This window comes from Crocodylus siamensis, chromosome 5 (genome assembly GCF_052110815.1).
Source record: "Crocodylus siamensis isolate JL-2025a chromosome 5, ASM5211081v1, whole genome shotgun sequence".
Taxonomy (NCBI): domain Eukaryota; kingdom Metazoa; phylum Chordata; order Crocodylia; family Crocodylidae; genus Crocodylus; species Crocodylus siamensis.
The window spans coordinates 124,450,389-124,473,434 of NC_143399.1; the positions used below are offsets into that span (position 1 = coordinate 124,450,389).

The following is a 23,046-nucleotide window of genomic DNA, read 5'->3' on the forward strand; positions in this document are numbered from 1 at the left end:
TATTAACATCATAATTCATATTTTGCTAAAAATCTAGCTGATGCCGAGAAAACAAAGATAATCCCTGTGGTCAGGCTAGCACACCACCCATTGCTCATCCAGGTGATGAAGTTCATGACTTTCAGTCCTTACCTGACATTGGTATGTGACACATGGCCTGGCTGGAACTTGCCATTCCATAGAGCTGTTGTAGGCATTTCCTTCAAAAGTGCACCCTAGAGAAGAAAAAGATTCTTTTACTTTAATTACCATACAAAAGAATCCTGAGGTTGGTAATGGCATAGAAGTAGAAAAATCCTGCTTTCTCATCTCAGGGGAGGTATAGCAGAGGTGAGTACTAGGGAACAGATTTCAAGTTATGTAAAATGGTATATTGAAGTTTCATAGTTAGTAAGGTCGGAAGGGATCTGAGCAGATCATCAAGTCTGACCGCCTGCCATGGCAGAAAAGAGTACTGGGGTCAAACGACCCCAGCAAGGTGATTGTCTAGCCTTGTCTTAAAGACCCCCCAGGGTAGAAGCCAGCACCACTTCGCTTGGAAGTTGGTTCCAGATCCTAGCCGCCCTGACAGTAAAGTAGTGCCTCCTGATGTCTAATCTGAATTTACCCTCTGCCAGCTTGTGACCACTATTTCTAGTCACTACCTCCTGGTAGTGCTCGGGGGAACAGGGACTCCCCCAATGCTTGCTGGTCCCCTCTGACTAGTTTGTAACAGGCCACTAGTTCCCCCCTCCTCCTTCTCTTGTGGAGGCTGAACAGGTTCAGGTCCCATAGCCTCTCCTCACAGGACCTGCCCTGCTGCCCCCTGATCATGCAAGTGGCCCTCCTCTGGACCCTCTCCATGCTGTCCACATCCCTCTTGAAGTGCAGCGCCCAGAACTGGACGCAGTACTCCAGCTTGTGGCCTGACCAGTGCCGCATAGAGGGGGAGTATCACCTCCTTGGACCTGCTTGAGAAGCATCTGTGGATGCATGACAAGGTGCGGCTGGCCTTCCTGATTGCATCCCCACACTGCCGGCCCATGTTCATCTTGGCATCAATGATGACTCCAAGATGCTTTTCTGCCTCTGCACTGATGAGAAGGGAGTTCCCCAGCCTGTAGGTGCTAGTTCTTCCTCCACAGGTGCATCACCTTGCACTTGTCAGTGTCGAATCCCATCCTATTCTCCTCCGCCCACCCCTGTAACCTGTCTAGGTCCGATTGTAGCCTATTCCTTCCTTCTAGCGTGCCCACATCCCCCAACATCTTAGCGTCATGAGCAAGTTAATGGAGCTTTGCCAATTCATACCAGCTAAAAACCTGAACAAATTCCTTGGCACAGTAGTCAAAATCAAGGCAAAAAACCCTCTGTATTTATCATAATAGAAGAGGTAATTACAGCAAGGAATAAAATATCCAAAACCCCAAAATAAATTGGAAACTGAGATTTCAAGCTGAAATACAATGGAAATAGTTGCTTAGAAACACTATTTCAAAATTGAACATTTTTGTTTTGATATTTTCAAAATATTTTGTGAAAAAATCAAGTCTCTTGACCAAAACCTCTAAAGACAGTCTTTCCTCATCTATTTTACCCAACACCCACTGAAGTCAAGGGTAAACTTCCCAGTTTCTTTGGTTGGCCTTGGACAGCCTCAGCCTCAGTATATAGCCCCTATCCACCTTGAAAATAAATAGTAAAAGCTTCAATGAGTCAATCCCACTTTATTTAAAACTTCACCTGTTACAGATGAAATCTGTAACTCCAACAGCCCTGTTCACTGTTTTCCCCCTTTAAGTCTGGTCTGTAGGGCTGTATATACAATTCACCCAAACATGCTTGAGAAAATCTTTTTGTCAGCACTGCCACACATATTCAAGACACTTTTGAAGTAATGACGAAAAATTAGCAGATGTCCTACATCATCAGCATTTAAAGCTCAAGATAAAAGAATCCAAAGGACACTGGAATACACAGGATCAAAGTAATACAGAGTTATAATATCACATAACAAATCTGTATGCAGTACAAAATGTAATTAGAAGGTGATGTACATTAATCAGCTTAAGAACTTGCTAATTTCAATGATATCTTAGGGAACCAAATGCCTATACAACAGTCCATTTGTTAGCTCCTAAAACAAGTCTTCTAATTAGAAGTTTCACTACACAGACCATCAGTTCTGCACTAGTCAAAGACACAATGAAGTAGAGTTTATAGATGCTGCCAAGAAAATTAAAAGAGTATAAGTTAAATACTAATGTCACTTCTAAATGATATAACTATGCCTATAAAAGATAATTATCAAGTTTATGATGCCATACACAGAGGTAATGTGGACTACTGACAAAATAAAAGGTCATATTCTCACTTGAGGTAAGTCAGTATACCTACATTAACTTCAAAGGAGCTATGACAACTTATATCAGCTGAAAATTTGGCCGAGAGAGTCACTGCAAATTCACTGGCCCAAAAGAGACATGATTCCACAGCAAAGCAGTTCATGCACCAGGCTCAAGAATCCAGCAGTGAAGAATGATAAATGGAGTAGACTTCTTCCTCCTGGCAGTGTAAAGACTTACAGGTGCATGAAGCCCAAAATACCTTAGGGTCAAAAGCATTAAACAAATTAAAAATTAGGAAGACTCTAAACAGAATGTTTTCCTTCAAAAAGTGAAAACCATTGGCATTTGTTTCCAGAATCCAAGATATGCCACTGGAGTAAGTAGCATAATATGGGCTAAAGCAGGAGTAGGCAAAGTCTGGCCCACAGGCCAGATCCAACCAGCAGTGGACTCCATTTCCCAGCAGCCCCTGCCCGCATGGCTGGAGCCTGTCTCCAGCCTTGCCCTTGTGATAGCACAAGACTGGGGTTGCCATGGAGAATAGCCCCAGCTACACTGGCAGGGTGCATGGCAGGGTGGGTGTTGGGACTCAGAGGTTTCTGGACCCAGCTCAATTGTACCGACACTTGGCAAGAGACTGACATATCTGGTTTCTGGACTCTTATTCTTAGCTGCAACCATACTGCCTCCGGAACCCATTATATCTGTTACGGTTCAATAAACTTGCTTTTAGTTTAGGACAACCGTGTCTTAGTCTCCTTAACTGATATAAGACCCATTATAGTGTCAGAGGGACAAAACCAGCGCAGAAGGAACCTGCAACATACCTATAGGCTGGGGAACACCCTTCTCAACAACACAGAGGCTGAGAGAGATCTTGGAGTCATTGTTGACTCCAGGATGGACACGAGCCACCAATGCAAGGAAGCGGTCAGTAAGGCTAACCACACCTTGTCATGCATCTACAAGATCCATCACAAGCAGGTCCAGGGAAGTGATCCTTCCCCTCTATGTGGTGCTGGTCAGGCCACAGTTGGAGTACTGCATCCAGTTCTGGGCGCCACACTTCAAGAAGGATGTGGCTTACCTTGAGAGGTTCCAGAGAAGGGCCACTCACATGGTTAGGGGGCAGCAGGGCAGGCCCTACAAAGATAGACTAAAGAGCCTGAATCTAGTCAGCCTCCACAAGAGAAGACTGAGAGCAGATCTGGTGGCTGTCTATAAACTCACCAAGGGGACCAGCGGAAAATAGGTGAGGCTCTGTTCCCTGAGGCACCACCTGGGATAACAAGGACTAACAGATACAAATTGACTGAGAGTAGGTTCAGGCTTGGTATTGGAGGTGTTACTTTATGGTTAGGACTGCCAGGCTCTGGAATGGGCTACCAAGGGAAGTGGTGCTCTCCTCTACCTTAGGGTCTTCAAGAGGAGGTTGGATAGATATGTGGCTGGGATATTATGATACCAGCACTTGTTCCTGCCCAGGGCAACCCTAGAAACTATGAAACTATGAAACACAAGGCAGGCGGCTGCTTTGGAGCCCTGGGATATTGTGGCAGGGAAAGCTTGGTCTGGGGCCAGGGCAGAGCTGCGATCTGTAGCCTGAATGCTCAGGACAGGGGTGCATAGGCAGCAGATCATGGTTCTGCCCCAGCTCAGAACCAGACTATCACAGCTGCAAGGAGACAGGGCAGAGCTGTGATCTGTAGCCTGCATGCTCCAGACAGGGGCACACAGGCAGCTGATTGCGGCTGCACCCCTGCTGTGGAGCAGGCTGTCAGCATTGCAAGGAGCCAGGAAAAAACCATGATCCGCTCCCTGTGTGCCCCTGCCTGGAGAATGCAGGCTGCGTATTGCAACTCTGCCCTGGCCCTGGACCAAGCTGACCCTGCTGCAAAATCCCAGCAGCTCCGGAGCAGTCCACTGCTTTCCCTGCCACTGCCCTGCCAACACAGCTGGGGCCAGTCTCCATGGCAACACCAGCTTCGCACTATCACAGCACAGCTGTGACTGGCGTCTCCATGGAGACCATCCCAAGCCATGTGGGCAGAGACTGCTGGGAAATGGAGTCTGACTACCAGCTGGATCTGCCATTTTGCCCACCCCTGGGCTAGAGATGATGATTGTAACATTATTTCTGAGGCAGCTGTGGGTATAGGTAAGGGAAATAGGAGGACAGAGGTCCTGATGTCACTCATAAAAACTGAACAAGTTTCGTAGGGTAACCAGCCTTTTCCTGCTTCTCAAACATCATATGCTTTTAATAGAATCCTTTTGAAGCATATATCCATCCTGCCTTCTGCATTTTCCCTAAATCAGTGCCAAAGTAGAACAAGCTGGAAAATCTGGTAATTCATAATTGGTTGTTCTTTATGAAAATAAAGGTCAGTTTCTTAATTAATTCTTATTGCTCAGCTACCTCAGAGGTGAACCTACATGAAGGAAGCATCTACACGAGATATGTTAATGTGCCTTAGCTCAATTTACTATGCAGTAAGGGTGCATGTCTACACATGCATGCCCTTACTGCACAGTGAAAATAGATAATTGCAACAACATTTCATATCTCCAAATGCAGGTATAAAATTTAGTTGTGATTAGTTAATGCACAGTAATGCACATGTAGATGTAACCCAGCACTAAATTTAGTGCCAGGTCTGCCCTGCCAGTAGGTGCCTGGCCTGAGTCTACCCCCAGGGCTCCTGGCTTAGACCCTCTCCTGGGCCAGACCTGGGCTGCTCTCTGACAGCCCCTAGCTGCAGGCTATAAAAATCTGCAACCATTTTGTGCCTTGGGGCACACTGCACAGAAGCCTGGTGCCTCCTGTGCAATACGCAGGAACACTGCAGGCCTCATGCGCCCCCTTGGCCTGAGTACAGGCTGCCTCTGCCTGGCCTGTCCCCTTTCCAGAGCTGCTGCTCAGCCACAGGTGAGTGTTGCAAATGGCTGCAGCTTGTTGCAGCCTTTGCCCAGCCCCGCCCCTGCCCTGTCCCCAGTCCTGGCCTCTACTCCTGCCCCCACTCCCTGCCTGACCCACCTGCACTCCCCTGGCACCAGGCTGCCCCCACTACAGATCCCAGAGAGACAGGACACAGTTCAGAACTGTATTCATCAACCCAGGTTCCCACAGCTGAGGGGTCATGGGCCTCTCATACCTCGAGGAAGGTGCCAATGCTGAAGGTGATGTCCTTCTCAGCAGTGGGGGACAGAGACATGTAGCACCATCACAGGTAGCCCTCCAGGCAGCCGTGGAGGTTGTGGGGCAGCCCAGGCTTGCCCTCCCCACCATTGTCATGATCCCAAGCCAGTCAGGATCCCAAGCCAGGAGCACAGATGTGCCCCTTTCACTGGTTGTCTGGGAGCTCCACACACCCCAAACCTGCGTGCTGTGGGCTGGGTGGCAGCGCAGCAGAATGGCTGTCCTGCATGGGGGGCAGTGGGGTCTGGAGCCATGGTAGCAGGTGCTGCCAGAAGCCTGGCCTGTCCCACCCTGAGAAAGGGACAGGGGAGGCAGGCTGCCTGAAGCCAGCACCCAGCAGGTTGCAAGCCTCAGTGCAGCAAGCAGGGATGTGGGGCTCAGCCAGTGGCCACCTAGGCCTGGACCTGCCTGGCCAACTTAGCATGCTCTCTGGGCACCCATGCATGGCCAACACCCAATCTGAGGCTGGACAGCGCATGGCCTCTGGTGCAGAGCATCTTACCTATGAACTGTTGCAAACTCTCACAAAAGGCTTCTGTCTTCTGTCTCAGACCCAGCAGGGATGCAGGCTCTGGGCTGCTTCCACCCAATGCTGGAGCCATATGGATGCATCAGCTGCAGCAGCAGTGCACCCTGGATAGGACCATCCTGCTCCAGCAGCTGATGGCAGTGGCAGAGGAGCAGGAGGCATGGGAGCAGGCCTGGCAGGCAGAGGACATTGCCTGGAACACTACCCAGAAGGAGACACGGGACAAGTGCACAGGGCAAGGAAGCACTGCAGGTGGATGGAGGGCCTGGAGTGGGAATGCATTGAGCTGCTCCAGCAGCAGGTGGCTATCCAGGCAGTAGAAGCCAAAGATGCTGACCACCAAACCTAGACACTATCCTGGCCTTGGTGGTCATGTCCATGCCCCCTGCTGCCAGGCCTCTGGGTCCCACCCACCAACCTGCTACAGGCCAACCCCCTGGCCCAGCCCCTGCCCCAGACCTGCTACCACCCACCTGGGCCCAGCCCCACTGCTCTGCCCTGCACCATGCACCTGAGGACCTGAACTGCCTCACAGGGACACTGAGGCTGCACGAGGGCAGAGGGGAAGCTTCCCGCCCTAGGGAGCGCCTTCCCAGGTGGCCACAGCATGAGCCTGCCACCCGCTGGGGTTGCTGCAGACCCCAAACCCAAAGGGGAATGGTCTGAGGCTGGGGTGCTGGGCAGCTGACCCTAGGCTCTGTACCCTAGGTCCCCCCCAACCTCACTGTCCCCAACTCTGGGACATAAAAACAGAGACCTTGTAAATTTTTTGATGTTGAAAGTGGGTTTTTTATTGTTGGTGGGTGGGAAGGGAGGGGGAGGGGGTCGGAAGGGCTGTGTTTTTTGGGGAGGGGACTCTGTTGAGTGGGGAGGGGAGAGGGATTGGGGTGGGTATTGTTAGAGAAATAAAGTTTTTTTGTTTCAAACATGTGCATGTCCTGAGAGTTGTACTGGGGATGGGAAGGGGGTAAGAGGTTTGTGGGCAGTAGGGCAGGTGGGCTGGAGCAGGGACTGCAGGAGGAGAGGGTTGTCCAGGGCCTCACCCAGTGCTCTGGCCCCCACTGGCAGGTATGTGGCTCTTCTGGGGCCTAAGCAAAGTACCACAGATGATGGGACTTCTAACTGTGGCAGCGTGTGGTGCCCCAGGAGCTGGCAATGTGGCTGGAAGCTCCATCAGATGGTAGACATACAATTTAAAGCTGGATAGAAACCAGATAAAGATATTACACATTTTCCAGCTTTAACTTTATAGCTAGATGGACTTTTATATGGTGTGATAGTTAATACTTTGCATGTGTAGTGGTCTAAATTAATCGTGCAATTAACCAGGATACACAGTATATTTTATCTGCACTCATCCCCAATATGTACTTACAAAAAAAGTGTATTTTTTAATTTGAGAAATGCATTCTTTTTTGTTTTTAACCTTTTCATGTTTTCTAATAAACATATTTAATGATAGTTTCTTGATAAAAAAGCATCCTTTTCAAAAAGGCAAGGCAGAACAATCAATGTAATTTAGATCAGATTTAAAATTGTGTCCGTTTTTATTTGAGTGGGTTATTTCTATCTGGTTTGTAAGTCTCTGGGCTTTCTAAATTAATTTGAAAACTTTTGCTATGGCAATTTTAGATTACAAATGTGTAACAAGCTGTTTTTTTAAGAGACCACTACGGAGAAGGCATATGGATTTTGCAAAATTGTTATGAAGGAAAAAAAACTTTTTTAAAATGAAGGCTTGGGTGCTACTTTTAAGAATTAAACAATTTCTGTAATTTTCCCAAGTAAATGAACCCTTCTACAATTCAGGGAGTAGATTTCTGCCAATAATCATGAATATTTAAACTCCTAAGGATGGGGATTTTTTTCAAAATTACCCAAGCAACTTCATTTCACAGTCCCAATGACTTCAAACTGCAAACCCTGACAGGGGACTTCAACCTGTTTGAAGAATTTCAGTTTCATTGACTTGTGAAAGTTCAGTATGGGCTCAGTTCTCCAAAAAATCTAAGCATTCTGCCCCCAGTACAGGAAAGCACATAAGCATGCATTTGATTTTAAGCACTGCAAGGGGACTATACAAGTGCTCATAGATAACTGTGGTTCTAAATGTTTTGTTGGATCATGGTCAAACCACTAAGCACCCTACAGGATCAAGCCCTATATCGGTACATACAGACATTGGAGGAGGTTAGATCACATTAATAATGGCCATCCAATCTAACTTAGTTTGCCCAGATGTAGACCTTACACTTAGAGCTCTAGTAAGGTGGATCTAAGTACAAACTGTACAAACATTCAGGAAGTTTAGATCAGCTGAAAAATGGCCAACCTGATCTAGATGAACCCTACCTTGGATGTAGTTTAACTTAGATTGGGTCCAGCAAGACCAGTCTAAATGAACATCTGTACAGTTCCCAGCACAACCCCAGAGCTGGAAAAGCCCAGCTGCTAGCCTCAGTCCTAGGGCTGTGCTTTTCTGGCACCCAGCTATTTTTATACCTCCCCCCCCAGCCCCTCGCCCACCTCCAGATGGACCAGCCAGCCTCCCTGAGCCTGCCAAAAAAACCCATCCCACAAGCCACTCTCAGTGCCAGGAGCTGGTCAAATTAAGTCAGGGTGCAGGGAAGGGCAGGCAGGATGGGGAGAATTGCTTATCTGGGGGTGGGTGGTTTGGGGGACTAAGCAGCCCCTGCTGCAGGGGGGGAGGGTGATAACCCCCCATTCCCTGAAGCTCCACCCTCTGCAAACTGCTAGTCCCCCTGATCACACCAAACCTTTCTGGACCCCAGCAATACCCTGTATTCCACACCCCCCCCCCCCCTAAGTCTTCTAGCAAACCCCACTAGCTCTCTGATCCCTGCCAATTCCCACCATGGACTCCACCAGCCCCCCTGATCCCACCAATCCTCCCACAGACTCCATTAGCTCTGTTGCTGGGCATCTGGGGTACCAGCAACTTTCAGTTGCCAATACACCACTAGCACAATCATCCAACTGCTCCAGAAGCTTTTTTTTTTCTGCTTGCTCCCAGCCCCCACAAGTTGGTGACTGGTGTGCTTACCCCAATCACCTTCCCCTAGAATGCCATTGCTCCTTGACCAGCAGTGTGTCCTCTCCCATAACTGTATGCCTTTTATATTTCCCAAATCTGAACCCACAAAGCATTTTTCAAACTGAAAAAAAACAAAGCCTACATACTGGCTAGTCTCTCAGAACTACTTTCAATATTCCTGTCTCAGCAAACACAGGGAAGGCAAGATTTTCTGAACCCACTTAATCACACTATGAAAGTTTCTGAGACTCTGAGATTTCAAAATCAGCTGAATAAAAGCTTTCTGCTTCAATAAGCTTATTTAAACAGGCAGAATTCTAGCAACTACATAACTGAACATGAACCACATTTGGTTACCTGACATAAAATGATATCAGTGAAAGCATCACACTTCATTCTGTACAACTGACTACAATGAAACGCTTCTTTAAGATCCTAAAAATCCTTTTAATTTCTAGCAGATATCATTATGTTAATTGTTACATCCTCTATCCAACACTGGGATGGGGGGAAAAGCTCCTGGCCTTCCTTGATTTTATCCAAACAGAGCCTGAATACTTACTTGTGTACATAAACACTAAATTCCTCTTTACATGCATCTTAAATACTTACTTAAAGCACAACGGAAAGAATGAACTAGTTTCACAGGTGACTGGTAGGGGGGATATGAGGAGGCATGAGCCCCCCCTGAGATTGGCTCCTGACTCAGCACCACTCAGGATGGGGCAGGTGTTTTTGCCACGCGGGCCAGTGGAATGTTGTGGGGGCAATAAGTTACAGCACACAAGTACAGGAGTTGGCCCACCCCTGGGCCTGCCCACAAATTGTGCCCCTTCAGACTCAGGATGCACCAGTTATCCCTGGGTAGTTTTTATTTCAGAGAGAAGTAGTTAGCCATATAAGTCTGATGTCAGGCAGAAGGCAGGGTAGATTTATACCTTACAGACTGACAAAATCAGACATGTATAAGCTTTCATAAGCAACAGGTCACCTCTGATGAAGTAAGCTACTGTATATCAAAGCTTATGAATCTCTGATTTAGTTAAGTCTATGAGTTGCAAATCTACCCTGCATTTGGCTGGGTTTATTTTAACAGACCAATTATGATTTACACCCACTGAAAACCTGACCCTAATTTCCAGTCTCTTCTATGGCTTTCCTCTGTTTTATTAATGTAAAATATTAACTTTCAGTTAGTTGCAGGTTTGCTTCTATAGCTACCTGGAACCAAACTATTCAGATAAGTCCCAAATAAGTATGCAAGGTTTAGGCTGCTTATCTGCAGCAAACCAAACCACTAAAGCTTTTGAAGCCAGTTCATTGTTGTATATAAAACGAAACTGCTTGTTACCTACTAGCAACCCGATAAAGTCCCACTCATTCTCTAGATCTAGATGTAGGTCTTTATCTAAACAGTAAATGCAAACAAAATAGCTAAATCAGTTGCAATTTGCACCGTTAGCTATTTCAAGTCAATTCAGCAAATGCCATACATATTTAAGATTAAAATACCCAAGTTTAAAATAATATTATATAATGTATGATGTGTTTGTTTGTAATAGAGCACTCTTATTCTATTCAAAGACTAGATCTGGGAAAAAAAACTTAATGTATGAATTGTAATCAATTTAGTTATGCTTGTTCTATTTACCACACAGACAAGCCAATAGTCAATAAGCTACTTGGTATCTCACTCTGTGTATGGCTTTTTAATGAATGCTTTTCCCTCACTTTCCCCAGCGACACATGACAATATAATAAAAAAGGCAAAATTGGCTGGAAAAGACAAGCTCAAAGTACTAATACTTAGGCAGTATCTTCAGAAGTTCATTAAAAACAAGCCTTTATTATTCAACTTGACATTGCCTAACAAGATTCCAGCAGGATTTTTTGCTTCTTTTCAGCTAATGGGAATTTTATAGACAAGTCATTTCCTACAGTCCCAAGAGAAAGCAAGAGAGTGACATACTACAGATTGGCTCTTTGTCCCCGTTTTCTACATCATCTTTCTTCTCCTATTTTTCTTTCTTTTCCTCCTCCTACGAGGTAAAAAGTAACCTTTCTATTGGCATGAAAAATAAACATCAGCAAAAAGAAAGCAAAGTAGCAAGACATGTTCTATTTAATTTTTGATAAATTATTCCTCAGGGAAAAGCACAGGCAAACTAATGCAGAAATACCAGATCAAGCCAAAAAGCCCTTGCAAATTCAGCCATATTTCACTAACAATAAACTTGTTGGCTGAGTTTAAACAAACTGCAAATTCCATACATAGATATATTTAAATATATCTTCATATGTGAAAAATGCCGCAGTCAGTAGCAAACTAAAATTCTAAGTAGAGACAAATCTGCAGATACTGAGAATCTAGTATTCCACTTCTGGTTTGTATTTATCAGTTCATTTGCATAAAACATTCTTAAAGGCTTATTGGCCTCTTTTGTTTATCTCTTAGTTGAGTGAAATGCACATAAAGAAGCTAAACAAAATGCTCTGAATTGTTTCGGTCCTGCACTAATAGTGCAAATCCAGCTGCTTCTGTCATAGCCACCAGGAGTGCATCCAAACATGCGCACACATGGGTTTCTCCAAGGACAAATAAAAGCAGCACATAGTTCTGCCACTGCTACTTGTCTCTAGGGAATGCCCATGCATGTGTGCTCTGGCACGTGGCAAGTTACCCCAGGTGGGGTAGGGGAGCCTGGGGTCAGCACCTAGGCTGGCCCCACCAGCTTTACCTGGGGTCTTGGAGGCTTCCCAGGGCTCTCAAGGCAGAAACCCAGTGCACAGAGTTCAGTGTAGAAAAACTGTGTCCATATAGGAAGTTATCATAGAACTAACATACACAGCTAGTATACTGTATATTCACATTTTAGATTCCTATCCATTAACTTCCCTGAATAAACACACCCTTGTAGCTATAGTTAGAACCTGGCTTAAATCCCAAAATGTATGTTTTAATGTCACTTCAAAAAACCATAATTAATTATAGTAACTGAATATTTCATATTCAGGAAGACCAGAATTCTTGCCTGTGCTATTCCATAGCACAATATTTCATTTTTAAATGTATCAGAGAAGCATCAGAGAAGCATATTTAATAAACACTAAAGTCATTAATAAAACAATTTTAAAATTAGCATCCAGTATTTAACAAAACAAAAAAAAGATCAAATTGCACATGAAAAAGAGAGCATGGGACAACTTAGAACAAGATAAAACATGCCCATAGCAACAAATGCCTTTATATCTTATCTCTGGCCAGTGATTATATCTTTGCATATCTATAGAAGCTGCATATTACTAAGAACATGGAAGCATTAGTAGGATTATGGCTCACAGTGATAATAAGCATGATTTAACCACCTCTAATCCAGTAACAAAACTTATTCAGAAAACAAATAATTTGTCATTAGAGATGGAGAGTGCCCCAAATTAAAATGACATATCTCGGTCCATCTAAATACAAAAAGCTGCCAAATCCATTTTTATAAACATTAGTTACAAAAAGGACATATTGAACAAAGGTTTATTATTTCAGAGTATAAAGTTTTTAGAATATCGTTGCCAGACCAGATCTATAAGAAGTATGCCATCCCATCCCCCAGTTTAGCAATATACTTGTGTCTGTGTCAAATTACAAACCCATCTTCAGTTTCATTGAAATCATTGGGGTTCCTCATGTTTATTTGTATTTGCATTTTTAACTGCAATGCTTAAGCTCCCCAGCCCTTAACCGGGCCTCTATTACACAGGCCAGTTACAGACATTACATTTTTACCAGTATAAATGATCAGAAACCAATCTATACTTGTAACAAAACATAAATTTGGTGCACCCAATGTGTGTTCTGTTCACGACAGGTCTAAACTACACCACTTACAGAAAACAACATAACTTAGATTGGTTCTGCCTTGGCTTTTTAAATGTCTGTACCTAGCCTAAGTGCTATACAAACACAGAACAAAAAAGATAGCTGCCCCAAAGAGTTTCCAACCGAAGTACTCAAAAGCTTAAAGTACAGCACAAGTTTAAGATATTAATTATGAATCTAGATCATTGAATTATTACTTGAATAAAACTTGGCTGAAGTTTTACAGATAACATATTGCTTTTTTAATTTCAGAAGCTTTTACCTGCTACTCATTTTCTTTCCAATCACAAAGGCTGTTTTTCAATTCCATTTGTTTTAGAGGTGCACCGATACATTGGTCTGGTATTGGATCACCACCAATATAAAGAAAATTGGCTGTATCGGAAGTCAGCCTGATGTGGCCAATAATGTGGCCAATAAATGAATGAGCAGTAGCTGTAGCTTCTGTGCTACTTGCTTAACTGCCCTTTAGGTTATCTTCATTGAACAGATAAGGCTTACTTGTCTGAAAGCAAGTTGAAAAAGCATCCGCATATGTATTCACTATGGGAAGGAGACAAAAATTTCCATTCAGTCAGAAACTTCCAAGATCAGAGGTATGAAATACGAAATCTCTGTCAAACTGGGCAAAAAGCATAGGGGATCACTTGAGTGCTTGGACCTTGTTATCAGCTTGCTTTTGATTGAGCAGCTTCTTACAGAGGCAGTGGTAGTAGAGAATGGAGAATTCATTCAGATGAAGTAAGGAATTATTTGGGAGACAGACTGGGAATGCAGCAAGCCTGGATAATAAGGTATCTCCCTTTAGCAGTAAGCACAATTCATCCTCTGATGGAAAATTTAGCAGTTCTGCCAAACATTTGGAATCTGTTCCACTAAGTCTACTAAGCTTTTATTTCCATCGGATTCAGAGTTCTTAGGTTCACACTTGCATCCTTCCTTCTTGGAATAATAAGATTATAATTTCAAAAGAACAGAGTAATACTGCAATAATAAAATAGATAAAATAGATTTAAAGCTTCTGTGATAACTTGGAAACTAACACATTCAGATGTTCTATTTTGATTACATATCTCTTTATAACCTGTATGTTCTCTTCAAATCAATATCAGGCCTCGATTATATATTGTAAGCCACCACTGCAAAGCTTTTGATTTCACTCTACACCGAGCAAGCTAAATTAAAAGCCATGAGAAAATGAGAGAGAGAGAGAAAGAATAGATTAAGAGAACTGCACCTTTGCATCGCTCGCAGCAGGCTCCTCTCTGCTTAACAACTAGGGCACACTCCTTGGAAAGTGTTGGGCACTTCTCTCGTTTGCATGTCACTTCTTTATTCTAGACAAAAAAGGCAAAAGGTGTTAAAAGCAAAAGTAAACATTGATCTCTGTTTCTTGCCACTCAAAAGGCAAAATACAGAGTTAACAAGTCACAACTTCCTTGCTTGTGATTCAAAATTATTTTCTCTCCTTGTAGAAACAGACATTCTTCTTTATGGTAAACATAAAGCAGACGAGAGGAGGGGAGAGAATCATGACTTTCAAAGGACATCTAACCTAGATAAAGTGATGCCAAAGGAAATGTATTACTTTTTTGTGCAGTGCAAAAAAGATAATATTTGTATAAACTGTATTTCAGGCTAGGAGAATCCCTGGTCCAAGCCTTCCTTGTGGGAATAAAAATATTTGTGCACGATTGTACTACAGTTCTAAAGAGAACAGTAAATTAAAATGCAACAGTCTAATGCTCCAACCCAAATAATGGCAAAGTTAGTCTTGAATGGATTTAGTTTTTAAAAAAAAAGAAATCTAAATGCCATGTGAAGAGATATTAATGAAAAGTTTATGGCATAAGGATAGCTGTCTGATAATAGGCCCATTTCAACATGAAAGGCAGGAATGGATGGGCTTTCCTTATTATTCTGTTGTGGTTCTTTTGAATGTCTTTTACTGTAAGCCACCCGGAGCCTTCTTGGGAAGGATGGCATAAAAATCTAATGACTATATACATAAATAAAAACTTTAAGAGCATTGCCATTTGCTGTCATTTTTTAAATGGTAGGAGTTTAAACATACAAAATACTGTACTCGCATCATAATAAATTTAACAACATGCTCAACTGCTTTGATGAACAGATATGGGATCACATACATGATTCAATGATTTCCTGTATCTCTGTTTCGACACAGGTGCATTCACTTGTGATTGCAGCTTTATCTGAAGATCTCCCAGGAAAGAGATTTTTTTGTCTGTTGAGAATGAATCATAATGAAGGTTGCCTAACTGGGAGAGTTTTGGAAACAATACAAATCCATCAAATGGGGGTGCATTTCAATAGGGCTATGAGGTTAATCATTGTTCACATGGTTGTCATATAAGCTATTTAATACAGAATTTGCAAAGCAAGAATTACAAGCAATGAATAATTCTTATTGAATAAGAAACAGATCCAAAAAAGCACTCCAGTGCCAAAAGTGAAACTTTCACAGAATTGAGACATCCGTGCAGTCCGCAAAATCACTGCAAACAATTTAAGCTCCTAAAAGACCAGAAGTGCCAATGCCCTGGCCAGTGAAACTGCATAGGTCATGAACATGTGTTTATTTCTAGAAGTAGCAATTTCTAAAAAAAATTCCACTGCTAGAAATCTTTCCAGCAGCAGTACAGGTGTTCAGCCTGCAGCCACCCCATCTTGCTGGGTCTCTGCATCTTCCCCAGACCAGGGAGAGTCTTCCCTGCGCCTTCCCCAGAACAAGGACCTCTGGTCTGGGGAACAGGTGGGGGCACTGTTTTCTGGCCTGCTCCTGGTCTTTGGAGTAGGGACAGACATTCAAAAACCCTGAGCCTGAATTGATTCAATCTTTTCATGTTAGTCTAACCTGGCCAGGCTGAACCAGTTTATAACCATGCAGATATCCCCTCTGGACAGCAGAAATGCAGGCACGTGCCTACAGTGGCTCAGGCTGGAAGCTGGGAGGCACTAGAGCAGCCCTCCCTTCCCTTCCAAAATGCTGAGCTGAAGGGAGGCATGGCCAGGCCCTGGCAGGATGCTCCCCCCGCCCCTCGCTGCTCCTGACCAGCAGGGAGTTGCACAGCATTTAGTTACACAGCAGGGAGTTACACAGGGAGTAGTAACAGCATTTAGCACCCCATCAAACAAACAAAAGCCTCTCTCATTAGTTCAAGCTCTCCTTAAACAACTTTTTTCATGGAAAAAATGGAGGGACATTACCAGCTGACCTATTGATTAGCTCCAAAATGCCTGTCCTGTCCGCTTTACACAGACACCTCTCAGCATTAGCTAGCATACCACATACTGGCTAGTCTCTGCCATGGAAAAGGGGAGGGGGGGATCCCTGCTTGAGCAGGAAGTGGTAAGGTGGCTGGGGCAAGCAGAAGCAGACAGACACTGCTGTGCCTGCAGTCTCTACCAGAGCTTCAACTAGGGAGCAGAGGGCCAGCCCTGCTCTAAAGCAAACCTCCCCCCACCTCCCCCCCAGGGCTGCAAAGAACCTTGGATGCTGGACTGTGGTTTAAATTAAACCAGGAAGGGGTCTGGGACAGACATTGCATAGACCAATTTGTCCCAAATTAGTTAAGTCTGATACAAATTCAGCCAGGTTTATCTCAAACCAGTTTCAGCCATTTTCAAACTGGTTTATGTACACTGGACATCTGTTCTGTTACAGATTTAAACCGGTTTCTGATCACTTAAACCAATTTATGTATAATGTCTGTCCCTAGCCCAGGAGTGGAGTGGAGGGAGCAGCAATGCAAAGCCCTCAGCCCATTCCCCAAACTAGGCAGTCTCTGATGCTTTGCTCCCCTCCCATACTTGGAGGGAAGCAGCATACAGGTATTCATTCTTGTGAAAGAAAATCTCTTGCAGTGGAAGTATTCCAGGTGTCATTCTCCCAGATGGGACATGTTTCCTCAAGGTGAAATTGAACGAACACTTGTACATTTCTAGTTTCTACTGGGAGAACAGCAATTGTCACAATAGAAACATAATGCCTGTACATGGACTTAGATACCTGAAGTATTTCCCCTGCTGTTGCCCAAAACTCTCACCATCTCAACCAAACAGTTTAGTGTCTCTTTGACACTGACATTTGTTTCGGTATCACAAACCAGGAATCCCTTCAAACTCCAAGGGGCTCAATCTGGTAAGCATGCCTAAAACCCACATACAGCACTGAGTTTAGCACCCAGGGCAGCACAGACTGCCACTTCCCTCTAAAACACGGCCAGAAGAGGACACAATGGTGATGTTACCTGCCTTTTTTGAAATAGCCTAGTTATTAAGGTTCTTGCTGGGAAATGAGAGACCTAGATTCAATATTATCTTCAGCCTGTGAAAGGTTCAAACCCATATCTCTCATCTTCCATAAGAATGCCCTAAACACTAGATTACAGGTTAGGGTGCTGAGGGTAGGCAAGGGCACTCTTCACCTTCCTGCTGCTGCTGTGCCACTGTGCATAAAGAAATACAGGACTCACGGTCTGTACATTACACATAAACCAGTTTCATAGATTTCATAGACATTAGGGCTGGAAGGGACCTCAGGAGATCATCGAGTCCAGCCCCCTGCCCAAAGGGCAGGAAGTCACCTGGGGTCATAGGATCCCAGCAAGATAAGCATCCAATTTACTCTTGAAGGTGTTCAATGTAGGTGCTTGAACCACCTCCGCTGGCAGACTGTTCCAGACCTTGGGAGCTCAGACAGTAAAGAAATTATTCCTTATGTCCAGCCTGAAACAGTCTTGCAGGAGTTTAAGTGATCAGAAACTGGTTGAAACCTGTAACAGAACAGATGTTCAGTCCACATAAACCAGTTTGAAAATGGTTGAAACCAGGTTGCAATAAACCTGGTTGAATGTGGTATCAGACTTAACTGATTTGGCTCCAACCAGTTTATACAATATCTGTCCCAGACCCCTTGTTGGTTTAAGATAAACCAAACACCCTCAGCATCCTGGCATGCTCTCTGGGCTGGGCAGGGGTTTCTGCTTCACAGCAGGGCTGGCCCCTCCCTTCTGTTCCCAGGGCAGAGCTCCTCCAGCAGAGACTTGCAGTCACAGCAGGGTCTGCTGGATTCCCTGTGCCCCCCTTCCCTTCCCCTTTCACCACTTCCTGCTTAAGCAGGCAGCTCTTCCTCCCCTTTCCCACAGCATGGATCATAGCCAGCATGTGGTATGCTACCTAGTGCTGTATAAGGCTGTGGCAGAGACTGCAGATGCAGCAGGGTCTGTTGACTTCTCCCTGCCCTACCCAGTGGAGTACTGATGGGGGGTGGGGTAGTAGGGGGACCATGGCCCCTGGGTGCTGGCCTGGGGAGAGAGGGGGGCTCCAACCAGAGAGGCCAGGACACCTCCCACATTTTGTGTGTGGCCCACCCACCCACCTAGCAAGCTGTGGATTTCTTTTGCCATTCTGGCTGGAAATTCTGGCCGCTGCCCTTCCCCCTGCACCCAGTGTGCCGCACTGCTAATTCTCCTACAGAAGTGCCATGGGGCAGGAAGCGGGGCCCTGCAGAGGCTGATTTGCCTAGGGATCCACAACCTGCTCAGATCATCTGGGGCGGCACAAATGCAGGTACTGGTCCCCAGGCGTTGGAGACTCACGGTATGCCACTGGTCCAACCCCTGCATTGCACTCAAGCAAGAAATCCCTCCCCTGTCTTCCTTCCCATCTCCCACAGCATGGACCCCAGCCCAACAGACCCTAGGCATGTGGTGTGCTAGCTAATGCCAAGAGGTGTGTGTCTCTCCAACTTCATTGGCACAGGCAGGCAGACAGAAAAGTGCTTTTGGAACTAATCAACAGGTAACCCTGGTAAACTGTTTAAGAGGAGTTGAAGTAATGGGAGAGAGCCTATTGTTTTGCTAATCGGGTGATAAAGACTCTTATCAGCTTCGGGCTACCTTGCTCTCCTGTCAGTTTGCTGCAGACAGTCTGACAAGCAGGGAGGGAGATTGAAGAGTTTCGTATCATTAACAGCACTCCCCACCCCACCTTGCCTCAGAGTGCTAGCAAGTGTCTGGGGGTAAACAACTCTCCCACCCCTTGAGCAGCCAGTGGGGAAAAGTCTGGGATGGTGCAGGCAAACCTCCCTAATGACAAAGTCCTGCCAGGGCCTGGCCATGCCCCCCTCAGCTCAACTCTACGCAAGACATCCTCAGTCCAGAGAGAATGTCTGTTCAGTTTCCAACTGGTTCAGCCTAGCCAGGTTAGACTAACCTGCCAAGGTTGAATCAATTCGGGCTCAGGCTTTTTGAATGTCTGCTTCTAGCCATGGGGGAAGAGAGAGTAAGAAAGAGGGAACCTGACTCAGTAGCCAAATGATGTGGTTACTAGCTTTAGAGAACTGAGCTCTGAGTTCAGATCCCTGTTTGTGGCCTTATTTCAGGTATATTATATACACAGGTGTATATATATACACAGGCAGTCCTCAACTTAAGAATTTCGAGTTACAATGCATGTGTGTAATGTGTTCTATCTGAGAAATCTCATTTTAAAAGTGGGCAGCCACTTTCTGCACCGACTAAAATTTCCTGAGGGTCTTAAAATGTGTTCCTATGAACTGCACATTTCAGTACTCTTGTTGCAAAGTGGCAGAGGGATGGATAGCTGTGGAGAAGTCCGTACCCCCAAGGAAACATAACCTTCCAGATGCAAATGTTGAAAAGCATTTCTAGCAAATATTGTTACCTACCTACCCACCCATCCAGCCTTAGGAGGAGGCTGTTGTACTTTACCTCTTGCTCCAAAAACACTCCAAAATTATTAAACTGCCCAACAGAATAAAATGATTCCATAATTATTCTGGCACCTTCTTAAAAGAAGTGACCAAGGTGAAGGATGGTGCAGAATATATTAACAAGAACTAATGAAGGAATGCACAGAACCCTTAACCAAATTAATAGCATCTTCTAACCCATCAACTTTTGCCTGTGATGTCAACCACTCTGATTAACCTCAGATTTTGCTCAGGGTAGAAAACACACACACTTCTTTTCAAAGTAAAGTTTTGCTTCTTGAAATTCCTGTCTTAAAATTCTTCAGAAGTGAGCTCCACCTATAATTACAAGTGTAGTTCATTAAGTGACACAGATAGCCGTTTACCAGATGTTAGCATCCACCTCGGTAGATCCTGTGACTTAATTAGAGACCAAAAAATTAAAGGGGTAGAAAAAATGTAAATCATAAAACTAAGAGGCTCTGCACTTCATTCCTTTACATTTGCTTCCTGTGGCCATACTCAAACTGCTTGTAAAAAACTAATCTATATGACACTTAAACTAAAGCCTCTTAAATTTTAAAAATCCCACAACTTCATTCTTCTCACAGTTATCACCTGGTATGATGGAGAATATAAAGATTTTGACTCTTACCAGTCTAAATTTAAAAACAACCTTTCTGAAGCCAATGTGAAACCAATCAACAGCAATCAGGCCCTAAAGTTGTCAGCAGACATGCGGTTTTAGTCACAAAATAACAATATAAAACTGACAGGCCAGATTCACTGTGAGTCTCTCACTGTTTTGCAGCCATGCAAGTGTGGCAAAGCTGCTATAAATCTGGTTTAACTTCCCAGTTAAATGAGCATATGTTAGCTTGGCCAAATTGGTGCAAAGTAGCCAAAATGCATTAGTGAAACTGGTTCTTGATCAGTACATAAGATAACAGATGTAACACCACTGACCCAGAAACCCTTGGCAACAGTGTCTGCTGCCTGGGAACCCTGAGACAAATCTGAGGTCCCTATTTTAAATGATTTAGGCAACATTTTGTTTTGTTTAATGGGAATTTGCCAAAAAATAAAGCCTCATCATTCTCATTCCCATATGAAAATGCAATGCCAGAGTTTGAAGTGAAGAAAATCTTTGCAATGCTGCAATGTATCCCTGGAAAGTTTCTTTTTTAATTGCTCCATTAATGGAAGTGAGGAGGAGAGGATTTGTTCTCAGATATGTTAGTCTAACCTGCCTAGGTTGAATCAGTTTGCAACTGCACAGACATTTCCTCTGGACTGAGGAAGTGCAGGCGCATGCCTGTGGTGGCTCAGGCTAGAATCTGGGGGGGTGCTAGAGCAGCCCTCCCTTCCCTTCCAGAGCTCTGAGTTGAGGGGGGGCATGGCCAGACCCCAGCAGGACCTTTGATTAGGGAGGGGTTTAAACCCACACCCTGCCTGCAGTCCCAGGCTGTTCCCCACTTGCTGCTCAAGGGAAGGGAGTGTTGCCAGACTGCAGCCCCTGGCTAGCACTCTGAGGCAAAGGGGGAGTGGGGTGCAGTGTATGCATCTCTTGATGATACTGAGCTTTTCAGTCTCCCCCGCTCCCTGCTTCTTCATATTGTCTTCAAACCTCACAGGTGAGGGAGACAGCAAGGGTCTGATAACACCGTGTTTATCAGCCTATCAACAGAACAAAACCTTTCTCATTAGTTCAAGCACTTCTTAAACAGCTTTTTCCAAGGAAGCAATGGAGGGACATTACCAGCTGATCTGTTAATTAGCTCCAAAAGCCCTAAGCAGACGCTGTCCTGTCTATCCCAGTGAATTGGACACACACACACACACACACACACACACACACACACACACACACACACACACACACACTGACACCTCTCAGTGTTAGCTAGCAAACCACATGCCTAGGGTCCGTGGGGCTGAGGTCTGTGGGAGAGGGGAGGGAGGGAAGGGGGACAACCCTGCTTAAGCAGTGAGCAACAAGCAGCGAGGGGGCAGACGGGGCAGAGGGAAGCCAGGTAGACCCTGCTATGCTTACAGTCTCTGCCGGAGCTCTGGCTAGGAAGCAGAGTGGCGGAGCCAGCCCTGTTCTCTGGAGCAGACAGCACAGCCTAGCCCAGCCCAGCATCTGGGAAGCTGGGAGACTCTAGTTTAACTTAAACCAGGAGGGGGTCTGGCACAGACATTGCATAAACTAGTTTGACCCAAATCAGTTAAGTCTGACAGTACATTCAGCCAGGTTTATCTTAAACCAGTTTCAGACATTTTGAAACTGGTTTATGTGCACTGAACTTATGTTCTGTTACAGGTTTAAACCAGTTTCTCATCACTTAAACTGGTTTATGTGTAATGTTTGTCCCTAGGCAAAAGGGTAACCCCAATATGGAATTCTACATGGTCATTTTTCTAAATTCCTCTTTAGGAGTAGTACATGCTATTTCAGCTTTTATGTCAAGATTTTTCAGTTCACAGAGAAGAGCAAAGCAACATAGACATCAAAATACTATGAGACAAAACCATGTCAAATTTATCTGAGGCATTATTATTCTTAATAACGACAATAATATACCATACTATTGGCCACATGAAGCAAAATAAAAAACTATTCCTCACAGGTTAAAACAGACAAGGTCAACAAAGGGAGGGAGATAGGATGGTCCATTTATTATATCTACCTTACAAACCGATAAACAGAGACACAAAATGATTCAGGGTCTGAGCCAAAAAAGGAAGTAGGTGGCAAAATGGGAACTTAGGCAGAATTTAGGAACCTAAGTCCACATGGAAATGCTGAAAGCTTCTATATAGCAGCACCTAGCCCTGGAAGCAACTAAAATCCCCACTCACCCTGGTTTTTTATCTCAAAATTACCCAGGTGCATAAAATTTTGCTTCTAGACATGAACAGAAATGGTGTGGTCTTTACAGAGCTGAGCACTAAGCCCAAACAGGATCCAGATATTTAGCATTTCCCTGCAATAAGTTCTCAAGTATCTAAACCTTCATTTATGAAAAAGGCAACATTTTAAAATCAAATTGTAACTCTTGGTATTGTATAACAAACATCCCTTTGAAAGCTTTGAAAATAACACAACACTGCATCTCTATTCTTAAATTTGATAGAATAGTTATTGTAACTTGTTAGTATTGTATATTCTTTTTAAAACTATTTAATACAGTGTTGCATCATTACTCTTCATTTTGATACAATAACTTGTAACTGTTTCACTTATCTAGTGAATTCTGCTCTCCTAACTCCTTCTGCAGGTGCTTTCCAAAGGAATTCACAAATAGACACGGGTGCTTCCC

At 44.4% G+C, this 23,046-nt stretch overlaps 1 protein-coding gene across 4 annotated transcripts in view; it reads right to left on the reverse strand.

Moving 5' to 3' along the window:
- BMPER (BMP binding endothelial regulator) overlaps positions 1 to 23,046 on the reverse strand; it is a 230,918-nt gene that overhangs the window by 177,734 nt on the left and 30,138 nt on the right. For all 4 annotated transcript variants that reach the window (XM_090050189.1, XM_090050187.1, XM_090050190.1 and 1 more), the window contains exons 3-4: positions 14,222 to 14,321; positions 133 to 215 (exon numbers count right to left, since the gene is read on the reverse strand). In XM_090050189.1, the coding sequence (XP_089906315.1) occupies positions 133 to 215; positions 14,222 to 14,321 (183 nt within the window). The remainder of the gene's footprint in view (positions 1 to 132; positions 216 to 14,221; positions 14,322 to 23,046) is intronic.